At 36.3% G+C, this 27,477-nt stretch overlaps 1 protein-coding gene across 1 annotated transcript; it reads left to right on the top strand.

The window, feature by feature from the left end:
• The first annotated feature begins 19,370 nt into the window (after positions 1 to 19,370).
• Positions 19,371 to 23,750, top strand: LOC126821560 (carbohydrate sulfotransferase 11-like). The gene is made up of 3 exons (XM_056101296.1): positions 19,371 to 19,510; positions 21,686 to 21,729; positions 22,026 to 23,750. Exons 1-3 carry the CDS (start codon positions 19,375 to 19,377, stop codon positions 23,175 to 23,177), a joined length of 1,332 nt encoding a protein of 443 aa, XP_055957271.1. The 5' UTR covers positions 19,371 to 19,374; the 3' UTR covers positions 23,178 to 23,750.
• Positions 23,751 to 27,477: the final 3,727 nt, after the last annotated feature.

Here is a 27,477-nt window from a genome sequence, read left to right as displayed (position 1 = left end):
TACAGATAATGAATTCTTTAGTAGTATTCTACACTCAAAGCCATTAAAACGCAATGCCTAATTCGTGAAATATTTCTGGTAAACGTTGTCTTGGACTTTCCTATCTTATGGCACATAGGTGAAACTTGTGATGGGTCTCTTTGTGGAGTTCTGTGGTTGAAGCCAATATCAGTTCTCGGTAATGGACTTTGTTCGTACACACGATTCTAAGCAGCCCCATGTCACACGTTTTGCACGTGCATTCCCTGCACTCTGGCCCTTTAAAAACAGATCAAAATTTTAACATTCATCACTTCGGAAAAATGCCATGCCTTACACAAGAAAACAGGAAGATTCGTGTACCAATGGTAAAATGTTTATTTTGTCTTATATATTGGATATCAGAAGCCCATCTTTTCCAGGTAAGACCACAACACCAATGCTGATTTAAATTGCAAAAAAAATCGTGTTTTCAATGTCGAAGATTTTGGATGATATTGAGTTACGGACTTAGCTACTTTAACAAGAGACTTTCTGAACAATCATCATTTCCGTGTTATAGATTGGCCCGCTATGTCTCCCGACATGAACCCAATCGAACACCTTTGGTATAAACTTGGACGACGGGTTCGAACTCAAGCCGTGCCACCACGAACTGTTGTAGAGTTGGCACAGGCACTCCAAAATCATTGGCAAATAATCCCACAGCGTGTAGTGAGAAATCTGTGCCAGTCCATGCCAAGGCGACTTCAGGCATGTGTAAGAGCTCAGGGTTGACATACCCGATATTGACTTCAGCTGACCCCTGGTTCTCTGACGTTTCGGTTTTGTGCATTTGTAGTGAATTCTTTCATGAAATTATCCACAGATGCTTGTTATGTCGATTTTGTCAATTGTTATGTACATTTGTTAAAAGTTGTTGCAGTAAATAAACTTTGAATTTGGCATTGCGTTTTTAGTGGCTTTGAGTGTATAACCGGTTTGTACATACATTAAGACGAAAAATCAAAAAATGTGTTTGCGAGCGATATTGACTTTTCTGTGTCCGAATCAGCCCCCCCCCCCTCTCCAACTGTAATTGCATTCAAGATGTTTAACGATAGTTGGAGTTCAGGGTTATACATTGCGGCATCGGGTTTGGGATATTAAATTTGGAAGGAAACCAATAGAGATCTCCATTAATTCATTAGTTAGTGAATAACATTGAATTTTATTAATTGTGTAAAATCCTGTTAGGCCAGGTATCAATAGATCTGCACTAATTAATTCATATAATGAGATACCATGTCAGTATTTCCTAATATTAATAGATTATGTTATATAAATTCTCGTTTCAGTGACGTATACTAATATATATGTACATGTATTATATCTTAGTAATGTTCAACACCATTGGCATTAGACATAATCCGTATACAAGGTCGAGAGTGGAAAAGGAGGAGACAATTAAGGTAGCGTGACGTAAGATGCTAGCCATTATGGCTACAACGTGATACGTATATTTATGTTAATGTATTAGTATTATATACATGTTGTTGTATTAGTATTATATAACTAAGTATGTGTGACGTATAACATAATCTTGTGGGGGTAGATGGCCGAATGCACCTTGCATCAACAGGTCTGTCATTGAATCATGTAGCGTGGCTTAGATTCCGAACTTGTACGCGACAAGGAGTAGGGGCGCCTGCCGAACCTCCTGGCTGCTTAAAAAAACCCTAGGCGCAAACGTGTTTAAGTCAAGAATGACCTAGTTTGTGTCGCGTCTCGGGTTCGAATGATTCAAACATTGTTAAATGGACAATAAACCCCCTCTAAATACGAAACAGGGACGTGTTTATAACCTAATTAAATACGTTTATTTCATTTGAAGTATTGGTCTAGCTTTTCGATTCACGCCAGGAAACAGTCTGCTTGCGAAGATTTGAAGTGACCCGGGGAAGAACGATCTAAGTCAATTTTTCAACGAACCCCAGTTAATGGCGCCATCTGGTAGCAAATTGTGTAAGCTTTCTGTGGAACAACCAACTCCAGGTAAATACAATCGGAGTCACATCGAACCAAGGCCCCTCTGAAATGCCCCCCTCCCCCCCTGACAAATACAAGTCCATCGTATTTATTTGACCTTAATTTGGCTGAACTGGTATACCTTGATATACCATATATTTACAATATTTGCGTACGAGGGGCAGCCATTTTGTCCGGCAGTTTTGGTCCGATTTGTACGAAATTCGGACTCAACAATCATAAGGGTGTAACAGTGATATATTCAAACGCTTTATTTAAAATCATTGTGACATCTAGAGGAAGGAATCACATCCTAAAAACGCGATCTAATGTCGAAAGGAACCAAGGTCTTTGGGTTATAAATATATATTTCAAGTTTCATCAAAATCGGAACAAAATTGTGGCCTCTAGAGGATCCACAACCTTGATATACCATATATTTACACTATTTGAGTGCAAGAGGCGGCCATTTTGTCCGTCAGTTTTGGTCCGATTTCCACGAAATTCGAACTCAGCCACCCTTAGGGTATATAACGGTGATATATTAAAACGTTTTTTCTTTTTAAATCGGATAAAAATTATGACCTCTATAGGATCCACAAGCTAAAAACGCGATTTTTCGTACAATCAGGGGCCATAATTTAGGAGGTTACAGTCCGATATGCGCGAATATCGACAGGGACTGAGATGTTTGAGTTATAAACTTACATTTCAAGTTTCAACCAAATCGGATACAAATTGTGACCTCTATAGGGTCCACAACCTTGATATACCATATTTTTACGCTATTTGAGAACGAAGGGCGGCCATTTTGTCTGTCAGTTTTGGGTCGATTTTCACGAAATTCGAACTCAGTCGTCCTTAGGGTGTAATGGTGATATTATGATACGTTTTTTTTACATCGAATAAAACTTATGACCTCTATAGGGTCCACAAGTTAAAAACGCGATTATCAGGGGCCATAATTCAGGAAGTTATGGTCCGATATGCGCGAATATTGAAAGGAACTGAGATCTTTGGGTTATAAACATATATTTCAAGTTTAAACCAAACTGGATAAAAATTGTGACCTCTACAGTGTTCACAAGCTAAAAACGTGATTTTTTGTACAATCAAGGGCCATAATCCATAAAGTTACAGTCCGATACATGCCAGTATCGAACGGAGCCGAGATCTGAGGGTGATAAACCTATATTTCAAGTTTCGTTGAAATCGGATAAAAATTGTGACCTCTAGAGTTTTCACAAACAATTGTGGGCGGACGGACGGACAGACGGACAGGGGCGACGACAATATACGTCCACGTGAAAATGTGGGCGTATAAAAAAAACAAATGATGTATTATTCTGAATTATGACCGGTTGTATCAAAGTAATGTCTGTAACACCTCGCGTATGCTAACCGTTTAAAAATAATAAACAGCCATTTTTCATTTAGATCATAATGACCACAAAGCTGTTAGTAATTGTGGCCACGAACTTGAAATTAATATCATGATGATGTTTACACTTGGTTCATTTTGTAGCAACGAAACGATTTTTACTAGATTTTCAACCACTCTCAGTATTATTAGATAAATTCCAGACAGTCGAAGGTATCAAAGCTTAGCTTCTTAATTACTTATGTGAACATAGGTATTCATGTACCCTAGGTTGTGTTGACTATTTTATTGTCCCTCGCCTTTCGAAGAAAGCAGGGGACTATTAAAATGGGTTCGTCCGTCCGTCTGTCTGCCCGTCACACTTTTTGGGGCACAATAACGCTCTTTCTAATTGAGCTAGAATGTTCAAACTTGGTGTAGGTGTTTATTAGGCCAATGCCTTGATGGAGTTCGAAGATCAGCATTTTCCGCTTAGGGTAAGCAGCGATAAGCGAATTGATTGGTTTATGCTTTAGGACACGATAACTTTAGTTTTAATTAGGTGAGAGTCAGGACACTTGGTGTAGAGCTTTATTACACCATTACCTTGACTAAGTGCGATAAAGAACATTTTCTGCTGAGGGTAAGCAAAGCGATAAGCAGTTTGATTGGTTGAGACTTTGGAACACAATAACTCCTTCTAATTGAGGTAGAATGCCCAAACTTGGTGTAGGCGTTCATAGGGGAATGCCTCGATGGAGTTTGATGATGAACATTGTCTGCTTATGGTAAGCAGAGATAAACAATCTGATTGGTTGATGCTTTGGGGCACGATAACTTTGGTTATAATGAAGTGAGAGTGATGAAACTCCGAAGATAGATTTATTATATCATTACCTTGACTAAGTTCGATAGTGCGAATTTCCTGTTTAGGCTAGGGAGCGATAAAGAATTTGATTGGTCAAGACTTTGGAACATAACAACTCTGCTTTTAATTGAGGTAGAATGTTTAAACTTGATGTAAATGTTCATTAGGTGAATGTCTTAACTGAGTTCAATGATTAACATTTTGAGCTAAAGTTAGCAATTTCTTTGGTCGATGCTTTGGGACAAGATAATCTTGATTCTATCTGATAGAGAGTGATGAAACTTAGTGTATAGTTTGATTGCTCGATACTTGCGATGTGCGATTAATTAATTAATATGTGTCATCTATTTATTTTTGGATTTCGGCGGGGAACATCAGCCTCACTGTTGGCTTGTTAACTTTCTTCATGGTATAATTTACAAAAACAAATCTTTGCTATCTTTGCTATATTCACCTCGTGATACATCAATTACTGTCATTTTAGTCGGATTGCGTGATGTTCTAGTCTTATTTTCACAATTAATTTGTGGTCGTTCCTCATGATTTATCATCCTATGCACGATTAAAGAACTTTAAATTTACCCCTTAGGCTGACCACTTTTGTAAACATCTTTATTTAGCTTATAATGACAATTTTTAAATCCACATCAGCATAGAATGTAAAAACAGACTTAATTCATTATATGATAACGCAGTTTGATCAAGAAACATATACTCTGCATAAACTAGGTCATTTCGGGACTAAAATATGGTTCAATTTTATTTCATTAATTCACTTGTGCGTAGGGGTCTTTAGCAGTGGAAGGAAACAAGAGGACCCGGAGAAAACCCACGAGGTTGGACGGGCGACCCCTACTTGTCACGTACAAGCGGGGAATCGAAACCACGCCACTTGACTCAATGACAGACCTGATGATGTAACGCGCACACTTTAACCATTCGGACATCCAACCCCTCACACAGTGAATGAATTGAAAATATGATTGTAATGAAGCTTGAAATATAATACACATTATTATAATAATAATATAATTGGTGTAATACTATATTAATCAAACTAGGTTATATACCAATAACTTATACCAGACAAACTGTAGTGGCTCAATTATTACCGTCGCGAGAGAGAGAGAGGGGGGGGGGCGTTCACTCAACACAATTCGGACTAACATAATATTAGTACAGTATTTTTCCTCTCGATAATTCGCTTGGTCATAAGGGTCTTTGGCAGTAAGACGAGGCTCGGGGACCCGGAGAAAACCAACGAGATTGGAAAGTCGTCCATACACCATCTCACGAACAAGCTTGTGATTGCAAAAAGCGCATGCGATACACACCACGACTACCCCCACCCCCTCCATTAAACAATGGTTGTGAAGTGTAAGCTAATATCTAACATCATGACAGACATCTATAATTTGGCACTTTTTGTGGATCTTTGAAATTCGGATTTTTAGTCATTCTATTCTTACTGCTGTTGATTACATTGATTACACGGAAATTTTAGCCTATCAACGGGAGTCGCGGTGGATCGGTAAGTAAGAAGTTGGCTCCCTAACCTTGAGGTCCCGTGTTGGCCGAGGAAGTTCATTGCGGTTTTCCGGTGTGGTTTCCCATTGTCATGACGGAGGTCCTGGCAAGGGACAGCGTATATTCGTTCGGATGGGACGAAACCCCGAGGTCCTGTGTACACATTGGCGAGCACTTAACATATGCTCCTTGACAGTTCGAATTCGAGATAAGAGTAGGTCGTACTGGCGCTGTCTGGGTAGAATTTTTCTCTATAACACATTGTATGACGCATGATCGTTATCATTAGCCCAGTCGATGCAGAACAGTGGGGCGTTAATTTAATTCCATTTCATCACATTTCGTCAAAAGAGTAATTGGATATATATTGATGTTTATTTATTTAATAGTCATACTAGAACAACGAACACGCATTACCCGCGCGGCAATCTTCAGTGCGTTTGTAATGTACAAGACCTTAACGGTATATATGTGCACTTTTACATAAATTATGTTTTATAGCTGAGCTACTATTAAGTATGCAATCAGATTTCGAAACATGGATATAGGTAATGGCTTACAAATTTAAATGACAATTCTGACACCACAAGCATCTATCCCCCATCCCCGTAAACCTTGTTAACGCTACAGAGGCTACAGTTTTAATGGATTTTTAAGAGTTTATGAGAGGTCGAACCATAGAGACTTTCAGCTCTGCGATCGTCGTCCGTGTCTGCGGTACACCCACCACCTTTCCGTAAACCTTGTTAACACAGCAATCATTGCTACCTTGGATGCGTAACGAAGATTTGATCAAATGGTGCTAGCAAAAGGAAAACACGAGTTATCCGTATATGTAACTGACTGTTGAGAGCGATAATAGATAAAAGGGCTACAGGAATAAACTATATCGCTTAAAATTTGTAAGTAAAGACTTAATAAAAACAAGGTTTACATCTATAAATGTATAGTTTTATTTTTCAGGGTTATTAAAGCAGTACCAAATTGTTAAATAAAATCAAGTTTTGCCGGTCAACAATCTTTTTTTTAACGTTACATCAGGCATGTATTATCTGGGTATCATTTCGTCAACCGAGAATTTCTTTAATTTGTATTTAACGAATCCTTTTTATTATTAGATTTTAGAGAAAATTGTTTATTATTTTGCCATTAAGTCTTCCGTCAAAAATGAGATAAGACAACTCTTTAAAAGGATGTATGTATGCCACAATAACTGAAGCTTAATGGCCTTCGGTACATTTGAGGTACTCTAGATTACCAGAAGTAATTACTCACGCTACTATCTAGTGAGGTTAAGTCATTTCCGAGATAATGGATCAAATTTCACGCTTCATGTTTCCGAATCAGCTCTCAGATATCAATTTATATCCCTTAACTTAGATATAATTGTTGCCTGGAAAATTTATCCCTAAATTTGTAACGCTTCATTTTAGGATTTACAATCTTCAATCCAATAATATTAACAAGACTCTTGGCAGTATAAAACAGTTCGATTAAATGTCACAGTTTTAGGGTTAATAGAGAGGTTGTTAAAGATGCGTGTTATTAGTGGGTTTTTTAGATATATATGCTTGCATTGATTAAAGGAAAGGCTGCTTTTAAGTGACCAATTATCTCCTGGAAATATCCGCAATGATTTTGAATGACATATTTGATATGTTATTATTATCCATACAACACATACCACATCCTTTACGAAATCGTATTAATATTCTAGTTGTCACAATTGTCATTAGGTATTTTCTATATTAAAATAAATATTTTCATTGATTTGAACAGTGTTACCCTCAGAGTGCCAAAGTCATCTCGCAAAGATCACAAAAATCATCGGATTATTTTGAAATTTTAATATCCAATGTTATTATTATCCATACAACACATACCATATCCTTTACGAAATCGTATTAATATTCTAGTTGTCACAATTGTTATTAGGTATTTTCTATATTAAAATAAATATTTCCATTGATTTGAACAGTGTTACTCTCAGAGTGACAAAGTCATCTCGCAAAGATCACAAAAATCATCGGATTATTTTGAAATTTTAATATCCAAATTTTGAACAATTTCCAAACATCACCTCTCATAATTTAAGGAACTCAGTTTACATTCAAGGGTTCAAAATAACCATTTTATCTTTTGGGTAAACGGGCAGTTTCTCAATCGCTTAACCCTACACAATGGCGGCTGTGTTAAAATTTGTTAAAAGGATGACAATTACTCAATGCACCAATTAATTTCCCTCCTTACACGTCACTTTCGGTGGAATCTTCAAATCGTGATTACTCATCAACCAGAGTAAATATTTCCATGCTTAAATTATGTTTGGAGTCTGTTTAACACTACACAATGGCGACTGCCTTAAGATTTGTTAAAAACATTTTCTGAAAGATATAATGTTTTGTAATTTATTGTTAAGATGTTTAGATAAAACAAAAATAAATGTTTTGGACATAATATTGTATAGAACATACGGAGACTTTCTCTGACATAACTTGTAAATCTTTTGCGATAGCGAAGTCTACATAATAATTTAAACATTTATTATTGTCAACGTTTCTCCAAATATAGAACATGTTTTTATAAACACGTCTATTAGCTTGGTTGTACCATTATCATTTCTCTGCGGGTTCCAGCCAAAAATAGTTAAAAATAAAATCAACCAAAGATTTTAATAACTTAGTTGCGTGCTTAAACCTAGATGTAGCCATTTAGTTGCAATTAATTCGACGCATAGGCAGAAGTTAAATGTCAGTTGCTGAGAAATTCTTATTAAGGATTATTGATATTTTACACGGTTAAAAAGGAGGAAAATTAGGAATAGCAACGATTTGCAAATACTCTTAATTACAAGCATTTTTGTGAGATTGTTTTAATTTTCCCTTGTAATAACCACCATGACGATGAATTTGAATTTTATAAAAACAACAGAAACCTTTAGGACTAGGCAACTCTTTTCACGTTGAATATTTGTGTAGCAACGTGGCTTTTATCAGTTTATTTTTGTATTAATTATTAAAAAAAAAACGTTCGAATATATCACCGTTAGACCATAATGACGGATTAGCACGAATTCCGTTTAAACATATCACCGTTAAACCCTAATAATGGATGACCGAAACTGCCTCACAAAATGGAAAATAGTGTAAAGGTATGTAATAACAAGGTTGCGGACCCTCTAAGAGGTCACAATGTTATCCGATTTTGGTGAAACTTAAAATATACGTTTATATCCAAAAGATCTCGACTCCTTTCAATATTGGACCGCAACATCCTGGATAATGGCCCCTGGTTGTACGAAAAATCACGTTATCATATCGTGGACCATCTAGATGTCACAATTTTTATCTCATTGTAATGTTTATATCCCAAAGATCCTGGTTCGGTTTGATATTGTCGTATGTCGGACCGCAACATCCTGGATTATGGCCCCAGTTTGTGCGAAATTTAGCTTGTTATCTATTCATTTCTTGCAAAATCTGGGCGTATCTTGCATGGCAACCACTTGTTACGTGACAGGAACGTATTCTTATCATTTAATAACAATTACATTTGTACAAGAAATGACAATGTCGACTCAGTCTAGAACTGTATCTACATAGTCGTTGCGACATTGTTTATAGGCAAGGAATAGAGGAATAAGATGGCATTATATTTCATTAATTAATATATTTGGCAAATTAATAGTTTCACATATGTAGTGTGTACTAAATCAAGTTAGGGTATAAATGACATATTGTTATATAAAAAAGAGTTATTTAGCCAAAACATGTGTCTATAAAATACTACAGAGAGCACATGTGCAAGGAAAAGTACTATTGCGTCATTGGGTTTAATTTAACCAATCATATCGTTAATTGCACAGGTTCAGGGCCATGATGATCACACTTGATTGTGTATGATATTCATATGCCTATAAAAGAAACTGTGGAAATCTATAAGACAGACTTCCATTAGATTCCAGAGAGGTTCCATCTGAGTTCCTAGACATCTGATTTTAGCTAGTATAGTTATATATTATGCTTGTATACATGTATTAGGCTATGCTATATAAAATGTAGAAGCGAACTGTTGCATTGTTATTCCTGGTAAGACAAACGTCTTTAGAAAACAGTAAGAAGTAAATACACAACGTGAAGCAGAAGTAAAGACAGTTAGAGACAAATTCTAGACGATCACAGGCTACAGAAATATGTAGTAAGAAAAGATGCATGGGTCGTACGTAGGATGTGGCGACCGGTTTCAACGCCCGCTCTCCACGTCAGACAAAAGACCTATGGTGCTACAGAACAACGTTGTGGTTTCTAGCCAGGTTCGTCAAGTTGCTGTCATGAACTGTCCACAAGAAGATTAGGGAAGAGAACGCGAGAGCTTTGCAGACTCCGTATGGTGCAAACATCACGGGGTAAACACTCAGGTATACATCGGTTTGACTTTGTGAGATGGATCAATTTGACCTCACAGTACTCAAGTATGATTTATTAATTGCTTTTATTTTCATTTCACGCCACTGGGGTTTGAAAAGAAGATTTCCAATTAAAATAATTTCGTGTCTATAAGTGCAGTAGCTGTAACCTTTTCACAAATTGAAAGACACTTGAGATATCTATTGCATGCTTCGATGAATTCATACGACGGTATTTAATGATTTATTCCGCTCGTAAAACCAAGAAAATGAACGGTTTTGACACCGAAGCAACCCTGAACAAGATCTGCAAGGGATTTTTAAAAGCGATTCTTTATCTACTTCCTAAACAAGGATAGCAAATCAGATAAATATTCTATTTAGGTAATATTTCTTAGATTTTATGCTTCGTTCAGCCTCTCTTTTTATTCCACGAGTTAAATCAATTTCGCCTGTTAATTCAAAATTATACCATTTTGCTTTTATAAAAAAAAAGATGCAAAACATTTAATGTAAATGTCTTATTAGTATTCGCATCCTTTCATCAATATTCTCTTTTATCCGTCCGTTCTCATATTAATTTAATCAATAATCAAATGTTAGCCAACATTTCTATCTGGAGTACTGCATAAGAGCAACTATTTTAACCAATTGACATTTTTATTAATTTTAATTCACCATGGAGTTCATTAGAAACAGAAAACAAAATGAGTTCTAAGAGGTCATCAGCTTAAAAGATTATATTTTTAGGTCGTCTTTTTCTTCTTCTTCTTCTTCTTCTTTCAGTCTTTAACGTCAGCTTCATTATGCTTAGCGCACGCGCAGGGGTTTTTGCTGTGCGAGAAAACAGGAGTACCCACCCCAATCTCCAAACCACATTCGCTCACACCAGGGATCTAAACATGGAAAAAGTTTTTTTTTTCATTTAATAACGTAGACTTATTTTCAGCACCATGTTTACCGAATTATTTTATCCTATGAAAAATAGTAGCCCCAACCACCTCTTTTCACTATGGACACAGTTATTGGATGACACACAGCAACAGTCAATCACTATGGAAAATTCCACCGGAGATTTTAAGCTAAAATATTAAAAAAACTGACTATGAGTTAAATAATCATACGAATTGTAGCTATTGTTATAATCTGGCCATTGTTTTATATACATACGTACACTAATAGGGGGGGTTGGATGGCTGAATGGTTAGCGTGCGCGCGCTGTATCATAAAGTCTGTCATTGAGTCGACTGTACGTGGCAAGGAGTAGGGTCGCCTGTCCAACCTCGTGGGTTTTCTCCGGGTCCTCCGGTTTCCTCCCACTGCTAAAGACCCCTACGCGCAAGCGAATTATGTAAATAAAATTAAACCATATGTTAGTCCCGAAATGACCTAGTTTGTGTCGAGTGGACGTTAAACCCCATTTCTCTCTCTCTGTACACTAATAGATTACCATGGCAACGGATTATAACTAATAACAGGTAAAAATACAACAACAGTAAATAATTCATAATATAATGTTTCTTACTAAACAATAAATATAATACCAATTTATAGAAGAGTTGATAACAATGTGTTTAGATGAGTTATGTAAAAATGCTATAAATATAATAATACGCAGAAGATAATTATCTGATAAATCTTCCAGAAGATGAAAACTATATGTCAGTATTTTATTATACATAATGTTTTGCGATCTACGAAGAAATAATGTATTTCGATAGACATTACAGCCTACACATGTTTGGATATCGCTAAATAAAATGAGACTGGAAATCTGTAAACAGTGCCTATAACTATAACCAAAACGCCTGTAGCCCTCGTTAAGAACAGATTAATCTCCCCTTTACTAATACGCTTACAGTGCTGTCTCTTTGATATCCATTTATCCACTTCTTTCTATATGGATGATTAGATGCACAGAGATGTAGACAGGATTATTTCAGTATTATAAACAAAAATGTACAGAATATAAACGGTTCATTTTTTGCCCCGTTTATCCGAGTACATGTACTTGAAAGTAACATTAGGGGTTGTATTAATGTATATCTTGTCAGTATCCAGTATTTGTCTTTATAAACTTGCATAATTTCGACCTCTGTGTATGGCTCTTTTGCGTGCTCTTTTGCGTGCACACATGTGTACACGGAAGCTCTGTTTTCATCGAATTCGAACGATCATATGTTGTTCCGTGCCAGACCCTCCGTCCTACACCACTGACAAGGCGGAAAATACCGAGGCACTGTCCCGGCCAAACCCGGGAGCGAACCCGAAACCTCTCTGAGCCACCGCGGATACCCGTGTCTTAAATAGGGTGCCCCACCATAAATAAATATCTCCAAATATATTGGCAATTTATATATATATATATATATATATATATCAAGCCTTAAATCACTTTCGCACATTTATAGTCACTAAATAAACTTTCATGTTGTACTTAATAAGCTATGACCATTTAACCATCCATAAATAATAGACTGAAAAATGGTTACGAGTATCAGCCATAACATCCGGGCACTTTTGAGTAAAAAAGAGGTTACGTGGCATTGTTTTGAAATTAGTCTCGTTTAACCAGTCTACCGACCATAAAATTAAGCGAACGCAATTTAAAGCTGCTGTAATAACCAAAAAACTAAATATTACTGCTTTTCAGAATCATCAACAATAGATGTTTTTTTTACGGCTGTAATAGTTGATAGATGTGTAGAGAATTTCACGTGCGATGGCTATTTATAGACTCAGACTCTAGCGCCGAGTGTTATCGTACCGCGTGACTAACCAGAAATCACTCCGAGATAAGCCACTGAAGCGTGCACTTTCGCCGTGTCGAGTTCAAATTTCAGTAAAGAAAATTGTTGCTGCACGGGGCACCCTACCTTAAATATAATTTGTTTGTTTGTCGATGATCAAGAATAAGATCCGACATTATTACTTTGGGCAAACGTAATTCCGACAAACACAATGTTCTTACTGACATCCATTTCTGACATAGGAGATCAGATAATACATCAAATGATTGCGTTCCGTTTGGCAACTTATCCTGACCTCGTTACATCTGCTGATATAAATATGTATGTATCTAGCCTTCAAGAACTTTTAAGACAAACTGAATATAAAGTAGCTACAGCTTTAATTGTACCTTTCGACGCAAAACGTGAAATCTATCCACCTCAACTAGTGCCCAATAAAGGACATGTCAGGCGCATGGCCGGTTTAATGAGGGGTTGGGGCTGGGGGGCTGCTGACTGAGCTGCAGTCAGGAGCCCCAGTTTTAGAAAAATAGAGAAAAAAAAATTAGTTCTAAAAAAACTTCGTGGATGGGGAGGGGGCATACATTTTTCGCAGCTACGGTAAGGCAATCAAATATGCCCCCCTTTCACTGTCATTTTCAACCAAAAGGGGACGACGCAAGCTTAATGTACAAAATAGGTATTCATTCAGACTCTTCGATACTTCACTATATTTGACTATAAAGAAATATTCCTTTGGAGATATGCTACCCATTATTTCTTGGGATCACGGTGGCTAAGTGGGTAAGACGCTGGCTCGCTATCCTGGAGATCTGGTGTTCGATCCCTGCATTGGCCGAGAAAGTTCATCCAGATTTTCCGGCGTGGTTCCCCCTTGTCCGTGATGCAGGACGGATGGGACAAAAAACCGAAATCCCGTGTACACATTGGCGTGCACGTAAAAGGTCCCTTGTTGGAATTCGATATAAGAGTACGCCGTAGTGCCGCTGTCCGGGCACAATTTCCCCCATAGCACACTGTATGGCTTATGCCCGTCTTCATTAGCCCAGTTCGGAGCAGAACAGTAGGACGTTAAACCCCATTTCATTTCATTTCTCTCTCTCTCTCTCTCTCTCTCTTTGAAATGTTGTTAAACTAGACAACAATTTATAGGACGAGTCTGTCTGTGCAGGGATGTCTCTGTTGTTAATCTCATATAATATAAATAATGGTAACATGCTGCGAAATAAATTGATTTCGACCCAGTCAATTTTCAACTAGCCGTTGTGTTTATCAAACGCATGATCGTTACCTTGTCAATTCCAATCGGATAGACATGAAAATCGCTTTCTTTCCATTTAACAACAAAAAGAATATATTGGGTTTGAGAGTAAATTGATTTAAAAACACATCGTATTCTTATTCGATCCTCTAAATCGGCCACATTAAAAGCTAACTGTCAAGAGAAATATTACGTTTGTTTTAGTATTTAAAAACCACTCGAATAGCTTGACATTCAATTAAATAGTCAATATTCATCACATTTTCCGTAAATTACATTTTGTAAATTCGATTATCGATGTTTACGAAAGAAATATTCATCGCCTTGAAGGTTAATGTCTTAAATATTGTTTTATACTGTACATCAGTATATCCGTTGTTCCAGAAAAAAACTTCAAAGGTTTGATAAATAGTTTTTAATTACATTGTTAATTTGGTCTATGTCAGTTTGTATTATCAATATGTTGCTTGCCTAATCGTCTCTGTATTTAATTTGTGTATATTTAAAATCACCGCAGTAAAAATGGACATAAAATATTCCACTAAGTTTAACTAGTAAATGTCATTCGACACGTAAGTTAACAGCTGAAATTGTGGGTTGTAGGTGTTCTAATTATAGTATGTCGAATTATAAAAGTGGCGTGTCATTAATCACAAGTTTATATTTCGAGTAAAGTCCAGATAAGGATGATAATATACAAATCGTTCTTTATTTTAGTACATGGATACAGACCAACATTAAACCCAACTCATTGGGTCATCCTCTGAGCTGTTCCTTCTATTCGTAGTCTTTCTTCCTTTTGCGTGGCGTATTTTTGGTCGACCTTTGGGCATAGAATCGAAGAAATTGTTTTGAGTTTTAAGTATGGCCAAGGATCATCCAGACCCTAATGGCGTAATTATTCTTTTGTCGATAACCTATGAAATAATTTATAATTTGAAACAGGATCGTATATTTTGAACGCCTTTTGCCAAGTCATCGTTCTGTTCTGTCTTAATTCCCGTCTTCATTATCCCTGTTTCTGCAAAAAAGTAGGCTGTTAAATGTCTTTTCTTTTCTCACCTCAACTGTTAAGTCTGTGAACGCGATACACGGAAAGGTTATAAGTGGAATGCATTATTTACAATGGGGTCGTTTATAGGTCCATAAGGATTAATCCAATATATTCCAACGTTTATGTTTTAAGTTTATATAATTGAGAACGTGCTCCGTTTGCTAAATAATTAGTTAATTTACTTTAGGTAATTTGGGGTGTTCTTTCACGTTCTCACAGTATATTCTGGATATTCTGGGGGATCTAAAAATAATATAAAGTTCCAAATAAATTATATACTCTGATGAAGGTTTAAACGTTTATTGAAGACTGGTGCAGTAAGCATCATATATAATGAACACAAAATATTAAAACAATATGCATAAATAATAAAAGATAAGAGAAGTTATTATAATACGGTTCAGAATACATTAGACATCATAATTACAATTCGAAATATATTTAATGTCTTTAGCAAAAGAACATATATATATAGCTTTGCCTTACGTCTGGCATTGTTCGAATATTATTAATATAAATTGTATGCGACGTTTGATATTAAACGTATGTGCATAACTATGTATGGAATTGCATATATCACGTGATGTAATTCTCAATATAACATTTCACATACTATGCGTAATATAAAGATAGTAACCTTTTATTATTAAAATAACAAAGGAATAATACAACATACAAATTATTACTAATACGAAATATTAATTCACCTAAAAATAATATAAAGTTCCAAATAAATTATATACTCTGATGAAGGTTTAAACGTTTATTGAAGACTGGTGCAGTAAGAATACTGACCGTATGTCTTCTATCGTATATAAAGCAAACCTTATCATCAATTCAGAAGTTTACTTGGAACGAAATTAATCATGTTAAGGGCATTATAGATAGATGTACAAAGATTGACCATAACATTTCATAGGTATTATTTAATAAATTGTGTAACATAAGTGATATACGTATACTATATTATGTAAAATAATGTGGCCTAATGTCTTCTGTCGTATATAAAGCAAACCTTATCATCAATTCAGAAGTTTAATTGGAACGAAGTTAATCATGTCAAGGGGATTATAGATAGATGTACAAAGATTGACCTTAACATTTCATAGGTATTATTTAATAAATTGTGTAACATAAGTGATATACGTATACTATATTATGTAAAATAATGTGGCCTACTGAACTGTGGTCACGTTGTAAGATAATAATAAAGATGAGAGATACTTCTAACTGCCATATTAAATTTAAAACAATTAATTTGAATAACAAAAATATCTATACTATATCATAATCTTGACAAATAAAAAGTTATCAGTTAAATTTTATAACATGTGAGTTTGATGTTCATTGGGACATACAGACAACCTTTATCAAATTTTCGGAAATCGATTGCTATTCCTACATGGGCTATACTATATACTGGAAAACACCGGAAAACACCATGTCATACTGAATCCTGGAAAAGTTATCAGTTAAATTTTATAACATGTGAGTTTGATGTTCATTGGGACATACAGACAACCTTTATCAAATTACCGGAAATCGATTGCTATTCCTACATGGGCTATACTATATACTGGAAAACACCGGAAAACACCATGTCATACTGAATCCTGGAAAACACCGGAAAAACACTAAATACCGGAAAACGCACTAAATACCGGGAAACACCTTAACTAGGTAACCCGGTGAAGGGCTATACTACGAACCGGAATCTAACCCTAACCCCGGCACACAGAGGACCAGGCTCCAGGTTACCTATTTAGGGTGCCAGTCTCCGGGTTACCTATTTAGTGTGTTTTCCGGTATTTAGTGTTTTTCCGGTGTTTTCCGGTATTCAGTATAACATGGTGTTTTCCGGTATATAGTATTGTCGTTCCAGGACTTAAAGACATAACCGATTTTGATATGATGTCAGACCACAGTGCATTTGGTGTCAAATTTTGCTGGAATGCGAATTATAATTTAATAGTAGTCCATTTCAATTAATACTGATGTCGTTGTCTTACCATGAAAAGATGGATTTCTGATATCCAATATTTAATACACAATGAACATTTTAAAATCAGCGAGCAACCTCGTTCTCTCTATGTATGAGGCGACTTGATGAACGAGACGAAATGTATGTACGGAAGTGAAATGTTAAGTCGTACTCCTCATGTAGACTGTGTAAACATATTTATATTTCGTTTGTTTATTGGAAAATCAATTCATAATATAAGATAATCCAATGTCAAGGTTATAATATGATAGACGTGGGTGTTCGTCACAAGCGCACGTTGTAGCGCTACTCAATCTTATGCTGTAAAAGTTATGCCGTAAATAAACCATAGTCCACTCTACAGATTGAGTTGTTATAGAACCTAACAGGACATTAAATTACACGGTGTCAAACGTGAGCACGTATTTACTGGTTTAAGTAGATTTGTGTCAAGAGAAAATAATTCTGTATATTGATAGGAGACTAGACCTACGATACGGTAACGAAAACTAAAATGGCGACAGGTTTGTCTCAGGCTGCATTTTTAGATAAAGGTCCATCAATCAGTTGGCTGGAATATGAGGGATTATATTCCAGATATAAGATTTGGAGACAACAATGTGAACTTTAGTTTACTGGTCTTATGAAAAAAACTTGAAGAAGATATCGAGTGTAAATATTTTGGTCCAGTGAGTTCGATTTAGAACCTTTTAACAGTTGGAATCTTTCAGAAGCAGATCTAAAATGTTTTAAAAACTACTGGTTAAAGTTCGAAGAGAAGGTTGAACACCAGTTTATTATACTGCAACTTTCAACAAGATTTCACAAGTCGTTTTCAAGCAAATACCTAAGGTACAAATGAAACATTGTAGTATAATAAAGCATGTGATTGTATCCATATTAAGTGTTCTAATATTATACCGAGTCAAGTAGTAGACTTTGAATATTTCCCCCCATATTAGCCCAAGTTTCAGAACAGTTAGAACTCAGACCAATGAAGACTATTTAGTTTGTTTACAATCTAGACAAGATAAGCAAAATATTCAATATGACAAGAAGCATAATGTAAATAATAATAATCTAGATGTAAATCAAAAAGTTGTCATATATGATCATAGTTGTAAATCTGGGAATCCTGCGGTAATAGAATGAAAGGCTACGCCAAGATCTTTCATTGTGAGCAATGGAAATGGAGCAAATTTAGACGTAATAGATTATACTTAAAACCTGTTCCAGATTTTGATATTAATAAAAGTAGAAGTGGTCGAATGCATATATGTTGTTCAATGGGTTTACATGTATTAACATTTAGGCATAATGTTTCATAATTTAATTTCTGTTACTGCATTGATATTAAAATAGTTTGTTATTCTTTAAGGGGGAGATGTAAAAATATTTATATTTCGTTTACTGTTTATTGGAAAATAACTCCATAATGTAAGATAATACAATGCCAAGCTTATAATATGTACTTGCTTGAAAACGTTGAGAGAATACTCTTCGAAACGTCGCCCAAATAAATCAGTAATTGTTCTTCCATAAGTATGTGTTATAGTTTATTATAATATGTTCGTTACAAAGGCACTTTGTAGCGCTACTCAATCTTATGCTGTAAAAGTTAAGTCCTAAATAAACAATAGTCCGCTCTACAGATCTAGTTGTCATAGAACTTAACAGGACAATAAATATACAGACTGGACCAACTAGGCGCAAACAACAGCCATTCAATTTGGACGGCTCAAGTATTTTAAAGATCATACTGATTACAAATTCCAATCCAAAGCCTTTAAAAAGACAATGAATGAGATAAAACGTCTATACGGAAGTTACATGTCAAATCTTACTCCTGGTGTAGACTGAACTAACCAGGCACAATCGACTCAATTGAGACTTCTAAGTTATTTAATCGAACATAACTGATTACAATTAAAAAAAATATATAATTCAATGTAAATCAATATTACATTGCGACTCATTAATTGCGTCCATTTTAGGTTTCGAAGAATAGAGGGTTAGCTCCTTTAAACTAATGAAAAATATGTTTTCGACATCAATAACAAGTATACATAAAATCACTAGTACATATTGATTCTATTGAATCATTTGTGACCTTAATATAGTAAATAGAAGTTAAAAGCTTTCCTGTTTGTATGCTTACTCATGTCTCTAATAAAAAGAGGTCATGTTGTTTTATCCGAAATTCAGACAACTCAAATTTAAAAAATCCAATTTGTTTTTATTTTTGGTTTTATCTGTGGCACTTTATTGCGTTATTCACAATGGGGTAATACTTATCCAAGTAACAAGATTTCGAGCTGGTAAGTAATAATTTGTTATCTAACTATGCGACTCTTCAGTACACTGCCACTGTTATAACCCGAGTCCAGCCAAACATGTGGATTATTGACAACAATTATATTTAAAAGGGCTGTCTTCTATTACCAGCCAGATTTCATCACGCGTCGCCTTGTGCACTTAAATAAAATATAGTATCAAATTATGCAACACAAATTATACACAGATCTACTTCCAATCCTTTGCCATGAGTGGGATAGACAGACGTGTCTATTTAAGCAAAGGATCTGGAGGGGTTGGGATGCCCTAGGAACCGCGCTGCGATATATAGCTGGTCGGTCATCTTTGGCTTGCGGTCGGGTTTTCGACCCCTGGTATGTATGGTCTGGAGATAGGGGGCTCCCTTTTAAAGTACCAAACTACGTAACAAAACTGTTAACGCCGATCTACCTCCAACCCTTTGACATGAGTGGCATAGACAGACGGGTCCATTTAAGCAAAGGGTCTTGCGGGTTGGGATACCCTAGCGATCGGGCTTCGAGCTTTAGCTGGTCGGGTTTTTGACCGCTCGTATGTGGTTTGGAGATAGGGGCGCCCATTTAATCTCGTGGATTTACACCGAAACCACCATCGGTTGAAGCGGAGGTTAAACATGACGAACAACAACAACTGGTCATCTAATGGGTTATCACCGGAATATACGGTTTGCGGTCACGGTTTACCCACATTTCAACTAGATCCCTTTTCGACTACACCACATTTGGAAAACAGTTTGTATTACTCATAAAATCCTGTTCTCAACTAATCGACATTGATTTCTTCCGCTTCTCAAGATGTGGAAATTTAATATAGATTAGTTCTTACATCCTATTGTATAAATCCAACTATGTGGATAGATGGGTAGTTTGCGTCATATATAATAATGTCATTGTTTTGTGAGAACACCTGATACCTTTTTTCTATTGCAACAACTGTGTTCTTCGAGCTGTCAGTTAGCAGGGGAGAGGGGGTAAGTTAATCCCCAGGCTAAGTTGAGCTATCCCCTCTCCAGTCTGTATGAGTAAATATGCCCGAATGGTAGTGTCATCTATTTATTGTTCTAATAAATGGTTATTTGTGTAAAGGAGAAGTAAATTTCATCAGGAACAAGGGAGAGGGAGACGGGGTTTAACGCCCACTCGACACAAACTAGGTCATTTCGCGTCTAACGCGTAGGGGTCTTTAGCAGTGGGGGGAAACCGGAGGACCCGGAGAAAACCCATGGGGTTGGACAGGCGACCCTACTCCTTGTCACTTACAACCGGGGAATCGAAACCACACCACTTCACTCAATGATAGACCTTATGATACAGCACGCACATGCTAACCATTCTCCCCCCACGGCCCCAAGATAAAGAAGCTACAAAGGGAGTCAGAGCGGCTCAGTGGACATAGGACGTTGGCTCGCTAACCTGGAGGCCCTGAGCTCGGCCCCTGCGTTGACCAAAAAAATTCACAGGGATTTTCCGGCGTGGTCTCCCCCATGCCAGTGGTGTATAGTCGTTCGGATGGGACGAATAACTGAGGTCCCGTGTACACACTACGTGCACGTATAAGAGCCCTCAACAGTTGGAATCCGAAATAAGCGTAGGCCATAGTGCTGCTGTTCCGACAAAAATTTGCTTATAGCACGCATACCCATCTTCATTAGCTCAGTCGGAGTAGAACAGTAGGGCGTTAAACAACCCCATTTCTTATTTTCTATTTCATTAAGCGTGTAGACTTCCTTGAGAGACAAATTGGCAATTGATAACCACTATATATGGTTGTAATTCTAGCATGTTGGTTTTGATGTGTGAAGATGCCAAGAACGACTAAATGTAAAGTTGTTATTCCTTACAGTCAAGTATATATGTGCACAACAACTAAACGTGGTTAGCTTTGTGAAACGAGAGGACGTATCAGCTATTTTGATTATTCTGAAAGCGAACATTGCAGACCAATAACAACAATCACCAATAATTGCCATCTAAATGCGGCAAAGGTTAATGCGCTGATAATGCCCCTTAAGTTTCGCCTTATGGTTGGATTCTAAAGGATTAAATAATGTAAATTATCAGCTTTTCATTAATGAGATGGCAATATTCAACGTAAATATATAACATTACAAACGAAATGCTTTAAGCTAAGTAATTATCAGATCATTTTCTTTTCTTCAGAATTTAATGTACCATATAATAACTCCATTCAACCCAATTACCAGGTATTTATCATTAAAATTTTATTTTAAGCTAATTTCTGTTTAGATGGATCTTTATGATAATAAGACAATATATTTGATCTGTGGGTGCTAGGCAACCCCATTAGTATATTTCGTTATACAATTTAGTTTCGCACTTTCCTACATGAAAACAATCGCCCAAGAATTAATAGAATATTCGAAATCATCTGTAATATTACATCAGCCATATTCAATTTTAGACTATGGGTCTAACCAATCATCTATTAACAATGAACGTTATTTAAATAAATTTAATTTTGAATTTATTTGATCTTCAGGCAGTCAGCGTAGATTTCGGTTCCTCGGCAACAGGTAAAATTCTACAAAAAAGGAGAAATCATTTGCTGTCGTATTGTAGAGGGAAGGAACTGGACACAGTGGGACATAATACCGATGCAGTTTTAAAAAATCATTTTTTCCATGATATAAAACATAAATTCGTTTATTGTGCCGTACAAAAAATAGGATCTACTTTTTGGAGAAGATTACTTAAGATCATTTCAGGCAATTCGGAAGAGTCTAGTCCATTCGATATAGTAAATGAATTTGGTAAGAACGCACCTACCTTCAACGATGCATCTTTCGACTATATTCATGCCGTTTTGCAAGATTCCTTGAAGTTCATAATCGTCCGGGATCCATATTCTCGACTTTTCTCGGCTTTTGCCAATAAGTTTTTCCTAGTCAACCCTAAATTCAGAGCAGTAGTTGGCGGTTCGATTATTCGCTACACGCGAGTACATGCAACTGAAAAGAGTCTAAGATGTGGCCATGACGTTACATTTCCGGAAATTGTCAAATTCGTAATTATCACCGAGAAGCTGAATCGGGGCAGAGATGACCATTTCACCCCTATTTCTGATCACTGTCGACCATGTCAAATTAAATACGATATAATTGCTAAACTGGAGACTTATAAAGAAGATACGTTATATGTATTAGATAAATTAAACGCAACCAACATTCCACATTTAATGGAAGACATGCACAGAATAGAGGAAGGTACGGAACTGGATACCATTGCCATTAACTCACGTCACTTGATAGAGGATATAAAAAAACTTCCTGACTGCGTATCCATAGCTGAAGGGTTGCGTCGGGCGTGGCGCAATTTTCAATTTACGGGTGTAATAGCAAAGGAAATTAAATATCCTTTAAGTGCCAATGAAGAAGAAACTATCAACAATATACAATTACGGGAACTTTTTGAAAGGGCGTTTAGAGCATCGGGGCCAAGAGAATTGCGTTCAAAGAATCGTCAGTTAGTTTTAGAGGAAGCTTATAGTCAAGTTCCTCTACCAGATTTGAGGGCATTAAGTGAACTGTTTAAGACTGATTGTGACGCTTTTGGGTACGACTGTCAACCGGATTACATCTTTAAAAGAACAGACAAACCCAAATCGAATTTTTTAGATGTTTGGGGTGCTTGAAAAGGTAAATGAACATCACATGAAAATGGACGAACAGATTCTTGACAAAGATAAATGAAAGAGCACATTATATTCGCATCCACCAGGTCATGCAATTACAGAATATTGGTAAATTTGTGCCTGAAATAACGTTAAACAATTGCAGCTATCATTTCCGAGTCGAGACCTATGAAATTTGTTGTTTTCTAGATAGTAGTTGTGTTTCAGGTCACAAAACGAAACAATTTAATCGAAATCATTATCTCAGTAACCCTGACTATCATTTCAGCTGAAGTTTTATATTTTGGATTGTTTGACATTCAGTTATAGAACTAGTCACAATTCTGTGCAATATACTTACTGAGCAACGTTTCGACTAGGCTTCTCTAGTCTTTATCAAGCAATGAAACGTCGCGCAATAATAAGCCGTAATTAATTGTTTCCATAGAATTGGGACCTGTTAACCATTGGATTCCGGGACGGTTCCTTTAACATTGAATTGTTTATAGATTCTTGATATGAATTGTTTTAAAGTAGGTTGTAAATCATTTAATGACAACATATGGTCATTTATAACATTAGAATAAAGTAATGATTATCCATTCATCAGTTTCCGTCAATATGTTTTGCATTAAAAAAAATTTCGAAGCAAAATATCAACAACAGGTCATTTGATAGGGGGCCGAGGGGGTGGGGGGAGCGATGGGGTCGTCCACCATAGTTGTCAATAAAACAAGAAATATGACTGAAACATAAAACATGAAATTCATTTTACATATAACTTAAAATTCATTTTACAGATAACTTAAAATTCATTTTGCAAATCAGGTAAAATTCATTTTACAGATAACTTAAAATCCATTTGACATAACATTCACTTTAAATTCATTTGACATAAAATTTATTTTACAGCTATAGATAAGTTGAAAGTCAGTAACATAAGATTCATTTTAAAGATAAACTAAATTTAATAATTTAGAATAAAATATGGTCCTATGATTTTAACACAATATTGGTCATCATTTTACATTTTTGTGGAAAAGGCCATTTACTGTAACAATTATAAAGCAACCAGTGTGTTTTGGTTGCATTTATATGCCTACGTACCGCCGGATAAAATCTCCGCGCTAACCTAGCTTGCACGGTCCAGAAGATCCATGACCATGGCAAAGACCGATGGTATGACAAATGGGTATTTTAACGACCCACGCTTCCACTCCACTATTCTAATGAAGATGGACATACCCCATGCAGTGTGTAAGGAGGGTGATTTAGCCCCGACAGGGACGCTGCAACTTACTCTTATTTCGAATTCCTACAGTCAAGGGTTATTTTACGACCTCGTTTTTCTGTCCCATTCGAACGACTAGACGCTGTGCTTGCGTTAAACCCCTTATAAACTTTCTAAACGAACCCGGGGATCTTCTTGAGCCACCGAAGACAGTAGTTTGGTTTTATATAACTTTTGAAAATACCATCATCAATATTTCCTAACAAATAAAATCACCGTCATAATTACCATTAAATACATGTAGGTCGTCCTAATTGTCGCCATGTATCCTGGGTGGCGCATAAAAAAGGACGACGATCAAGCCCATTCACTTAGTCCATACAGGGACGATAAGTCAAAACAGAAAGTCCCCTTAAATATTAATAATGACTTCTGTTGATCCTTGACTGCTTGCTATTAATCTCAGATAATATAAGAAATAAATAAAACCCTGTGAAAATAATTGATTTCTACGAAGTTAATTTTTACCTTGTCTTTCTGTCAATGTTTTATGTCAAAAACAGAAGCCATACCGGTTTCCCCATTTGTCAAGAAGGAAGTGTGTTGGATAAATTGCTAAAAAGCACATACATTATTTGTCTACCTGTGGGCTTAATTATCTTGATTGGCAAAATAAAAGAAATTTTGCTGCTCAATATTTCGCGGGTGCACTATAGTCCGCCGCAATATAAAACCAGCGGCTGCCAGGCAGGATAGAGAACAAGCTAAAAAGAAAGCGATTTTTATACGCCCACATTTTCATATTCGCGCATATCAGACCGTAACTTCCTGAATTATGGCCCCTGATTGTACGAAAAATCGCGTTTTTAGCTTGTGGACCCTATAGAGGTCATAATTTTTATCCGATTTAAAAAAAAACGTATTATTATATCACCGTTACACACCAAGGACGACTGAGTTCAAATTTCGTGAAAATCGGACCAAAAATGACAGACAAAATGGCCGCCCTTCGATATTTGCGGATAACAAATTGTAATTTCCTGAATTATGACCCTTGATTGTAGGAAAAATCGCGCTTTTAGCTTGTAGACCCTATAGGGGTCATAATTTTTATCCGATTTAAAAAAAAAACGTTTTAGTGTATTACCGTTAACCCAAAGGAAGGCTGAGTTCGAGTTTTGTGAAAATCGGCCAAAAGGCCATTTTGTCTCTCAGTTTTGGGCCGATTTTCACGAAATTCGAACTCAGTCGTCCTTAGGGTGTAACGGTGATATAATAATACGTTTTTTTTTTAAATCGGATAAAAATTATGACCTCTATAGGGTCCACAGGCTAAAAACGCGATTTTTCATACCATATTTTTACACTATTTGAGAACGAAGGGCGACCATTTTGTCTGTCAGTTTTGGGCTGATTTTCACGAAATTCGAACTCAGCCGTCCTTAGGGTGTAACGGTGATATAATAATAGGTTTTTTTAAATCGGATAAAAATTATGACCTCTATAGGGTCCACAAGCTAAAAACGCGTATTTCCGTACAATTTGAGAACGAAGGGAGGCCATTTTGTCTCTCAGTTTGGGGCCGATTTTCACGAAATTCGAACTCAGTCGTCCATAGGGTGCAACGGTGATATAATAATACATTTGGTTTTTAATTGGATAAAAATTATGACCTCTATAGGGCCCACAAGCTAAAAACGCGATTTTTCGTACAATCAGGGGCCATGATTCAGGAAGTTACGGTCCGATATGCGCGAATATCGACAGGAACCGAGATCTTTGGGTTATAAACTTACATTTCAACAAAATCGGATAAAAATTGTGACCTCTGCAGTGTTCAAAAGCTAAAAACGTGATTTTTCGTACAATCAGGGGCCAAAATCCATGAAGTTACAGTCCGATATATGCCAATATCGAAAGGAGCCGAGATCTTAGGGTGATAAACCTATATTTCAAGTTTCATTGAAATCGGATAAAAATTGTTACCTGTAGACTGTTCACAAACAATTGTGGACGGACGGACGGACAGGGGCGACGACAATATACCCACATGAAAATGTGGGCGTATAAAAAAAACCTATAGTTATGGGTATCAAAAAAAACTCTAAAAAACAGCAGGACCTACTGAATATTTAAGGCCATGTTATGTCAATGGTCAAGGTCAGACAGGTAAGTCAAGAGTCAAAATATTGTTACATTGGTATCAAAAGAAACAATGACCACCTGAAGGTTTCGGTACATTTCATATGAACACATTTTATAACACCACGATACTGTAATATAACAAACTATTAGAACGATAATAGTCAGGGTGGGTATACGTCTTTACATTTCATTATTAGGTTGGGTGCGTTATGTCAGGGTGGGTTCATAACATTTCATTGTTAGGGTGGGTGCGTGAGTAATATTGTCAGAATTCGTTACGGGTGTGCATTTACATGTGATCATCAATCGTAAAAATGACAATAATAGATATCGGCGGACTAGTGAATATGTGGACTAGTGCCTGCACGTAAGAGAACCCATGGCAGAATTCGATGAAGGGTAAGTGGAAACGCCGCTGTCCGGGCAACATTTCCTTTACATCATACTACATTACATGCACATGACGTGTTCCTGTCTTCATTAGCCGGGTTGATGCAGAAATATAGGACGTTAAACACCCATTTCATGTTGGTGTCACTAATTTGTAACACCCCGCCTCCTCTCTCCGTCAGCTGTAAAAAATCGTCATTACCAATTCATCTATATAGATTAAGGTTCCAGTGGCTTTAAAATGATATCGACATTTCTACAGATGTATATCGATTGGAGTGACATATGATGTTGATATATGTACATGATTGAAACCCTTGCTACATCATAAATATGTATTATTGACTGTTATTACGTTGTAATAGTACAGTTGTACTAAGCGTGGATCCAGGAATTCGATCAAAGAATGGGATGAGTTGGACAATCTAGTATATTGGAACAATATCAGTTTCACTACGCTAAAGGAAGGTCCAGGAACGGTTCGTAACATTTTCAGTAATTACGTTGAATATCTACAATTATATACAAAAGAAGTAAAAAAACGTACTTAATTTT

Source organism: Patella vulgata, chromosome 5, assembly GCF_932274485.2.
Source record: "Patella vulgata chromosome 5, xgPatVulg1.2, whole genome shotgun sequence".
Classification (NCBI taxonomy): domain Eukaryota; kingdom Metazoa; phylum Mollusca; class Gastropoda; family Patellidae; genus Patella; species Patella vulgata.
Note: the sequence above shows the minus strand (reverse complement) of the source record. Positions and strands in the feature narration are given on the sequence as shown.

Coding starts and splice junctions, on each gene's coding strand:
- LOC126821560 (XM_056101296.1), top strand. CDS start 19,375: ATGTTGTTTTATCCGAAATTCAGACAACTCAAATTTAAAAAATCCAAT. Junction 19,511..21,685: donor AGTAACAAGATTTCGAGCTG/GTAAGTAATAAT, acceptor TCTTTTCTTCAG/AATTTAATGTACCATATAAT. Junction 21,730..22,025: donor CCATTCAACCCAATTACCAG/GTATTTATCATT, acceptor TTTGATCTTCAG/GCAGTCAGCGTAGATTTCGG.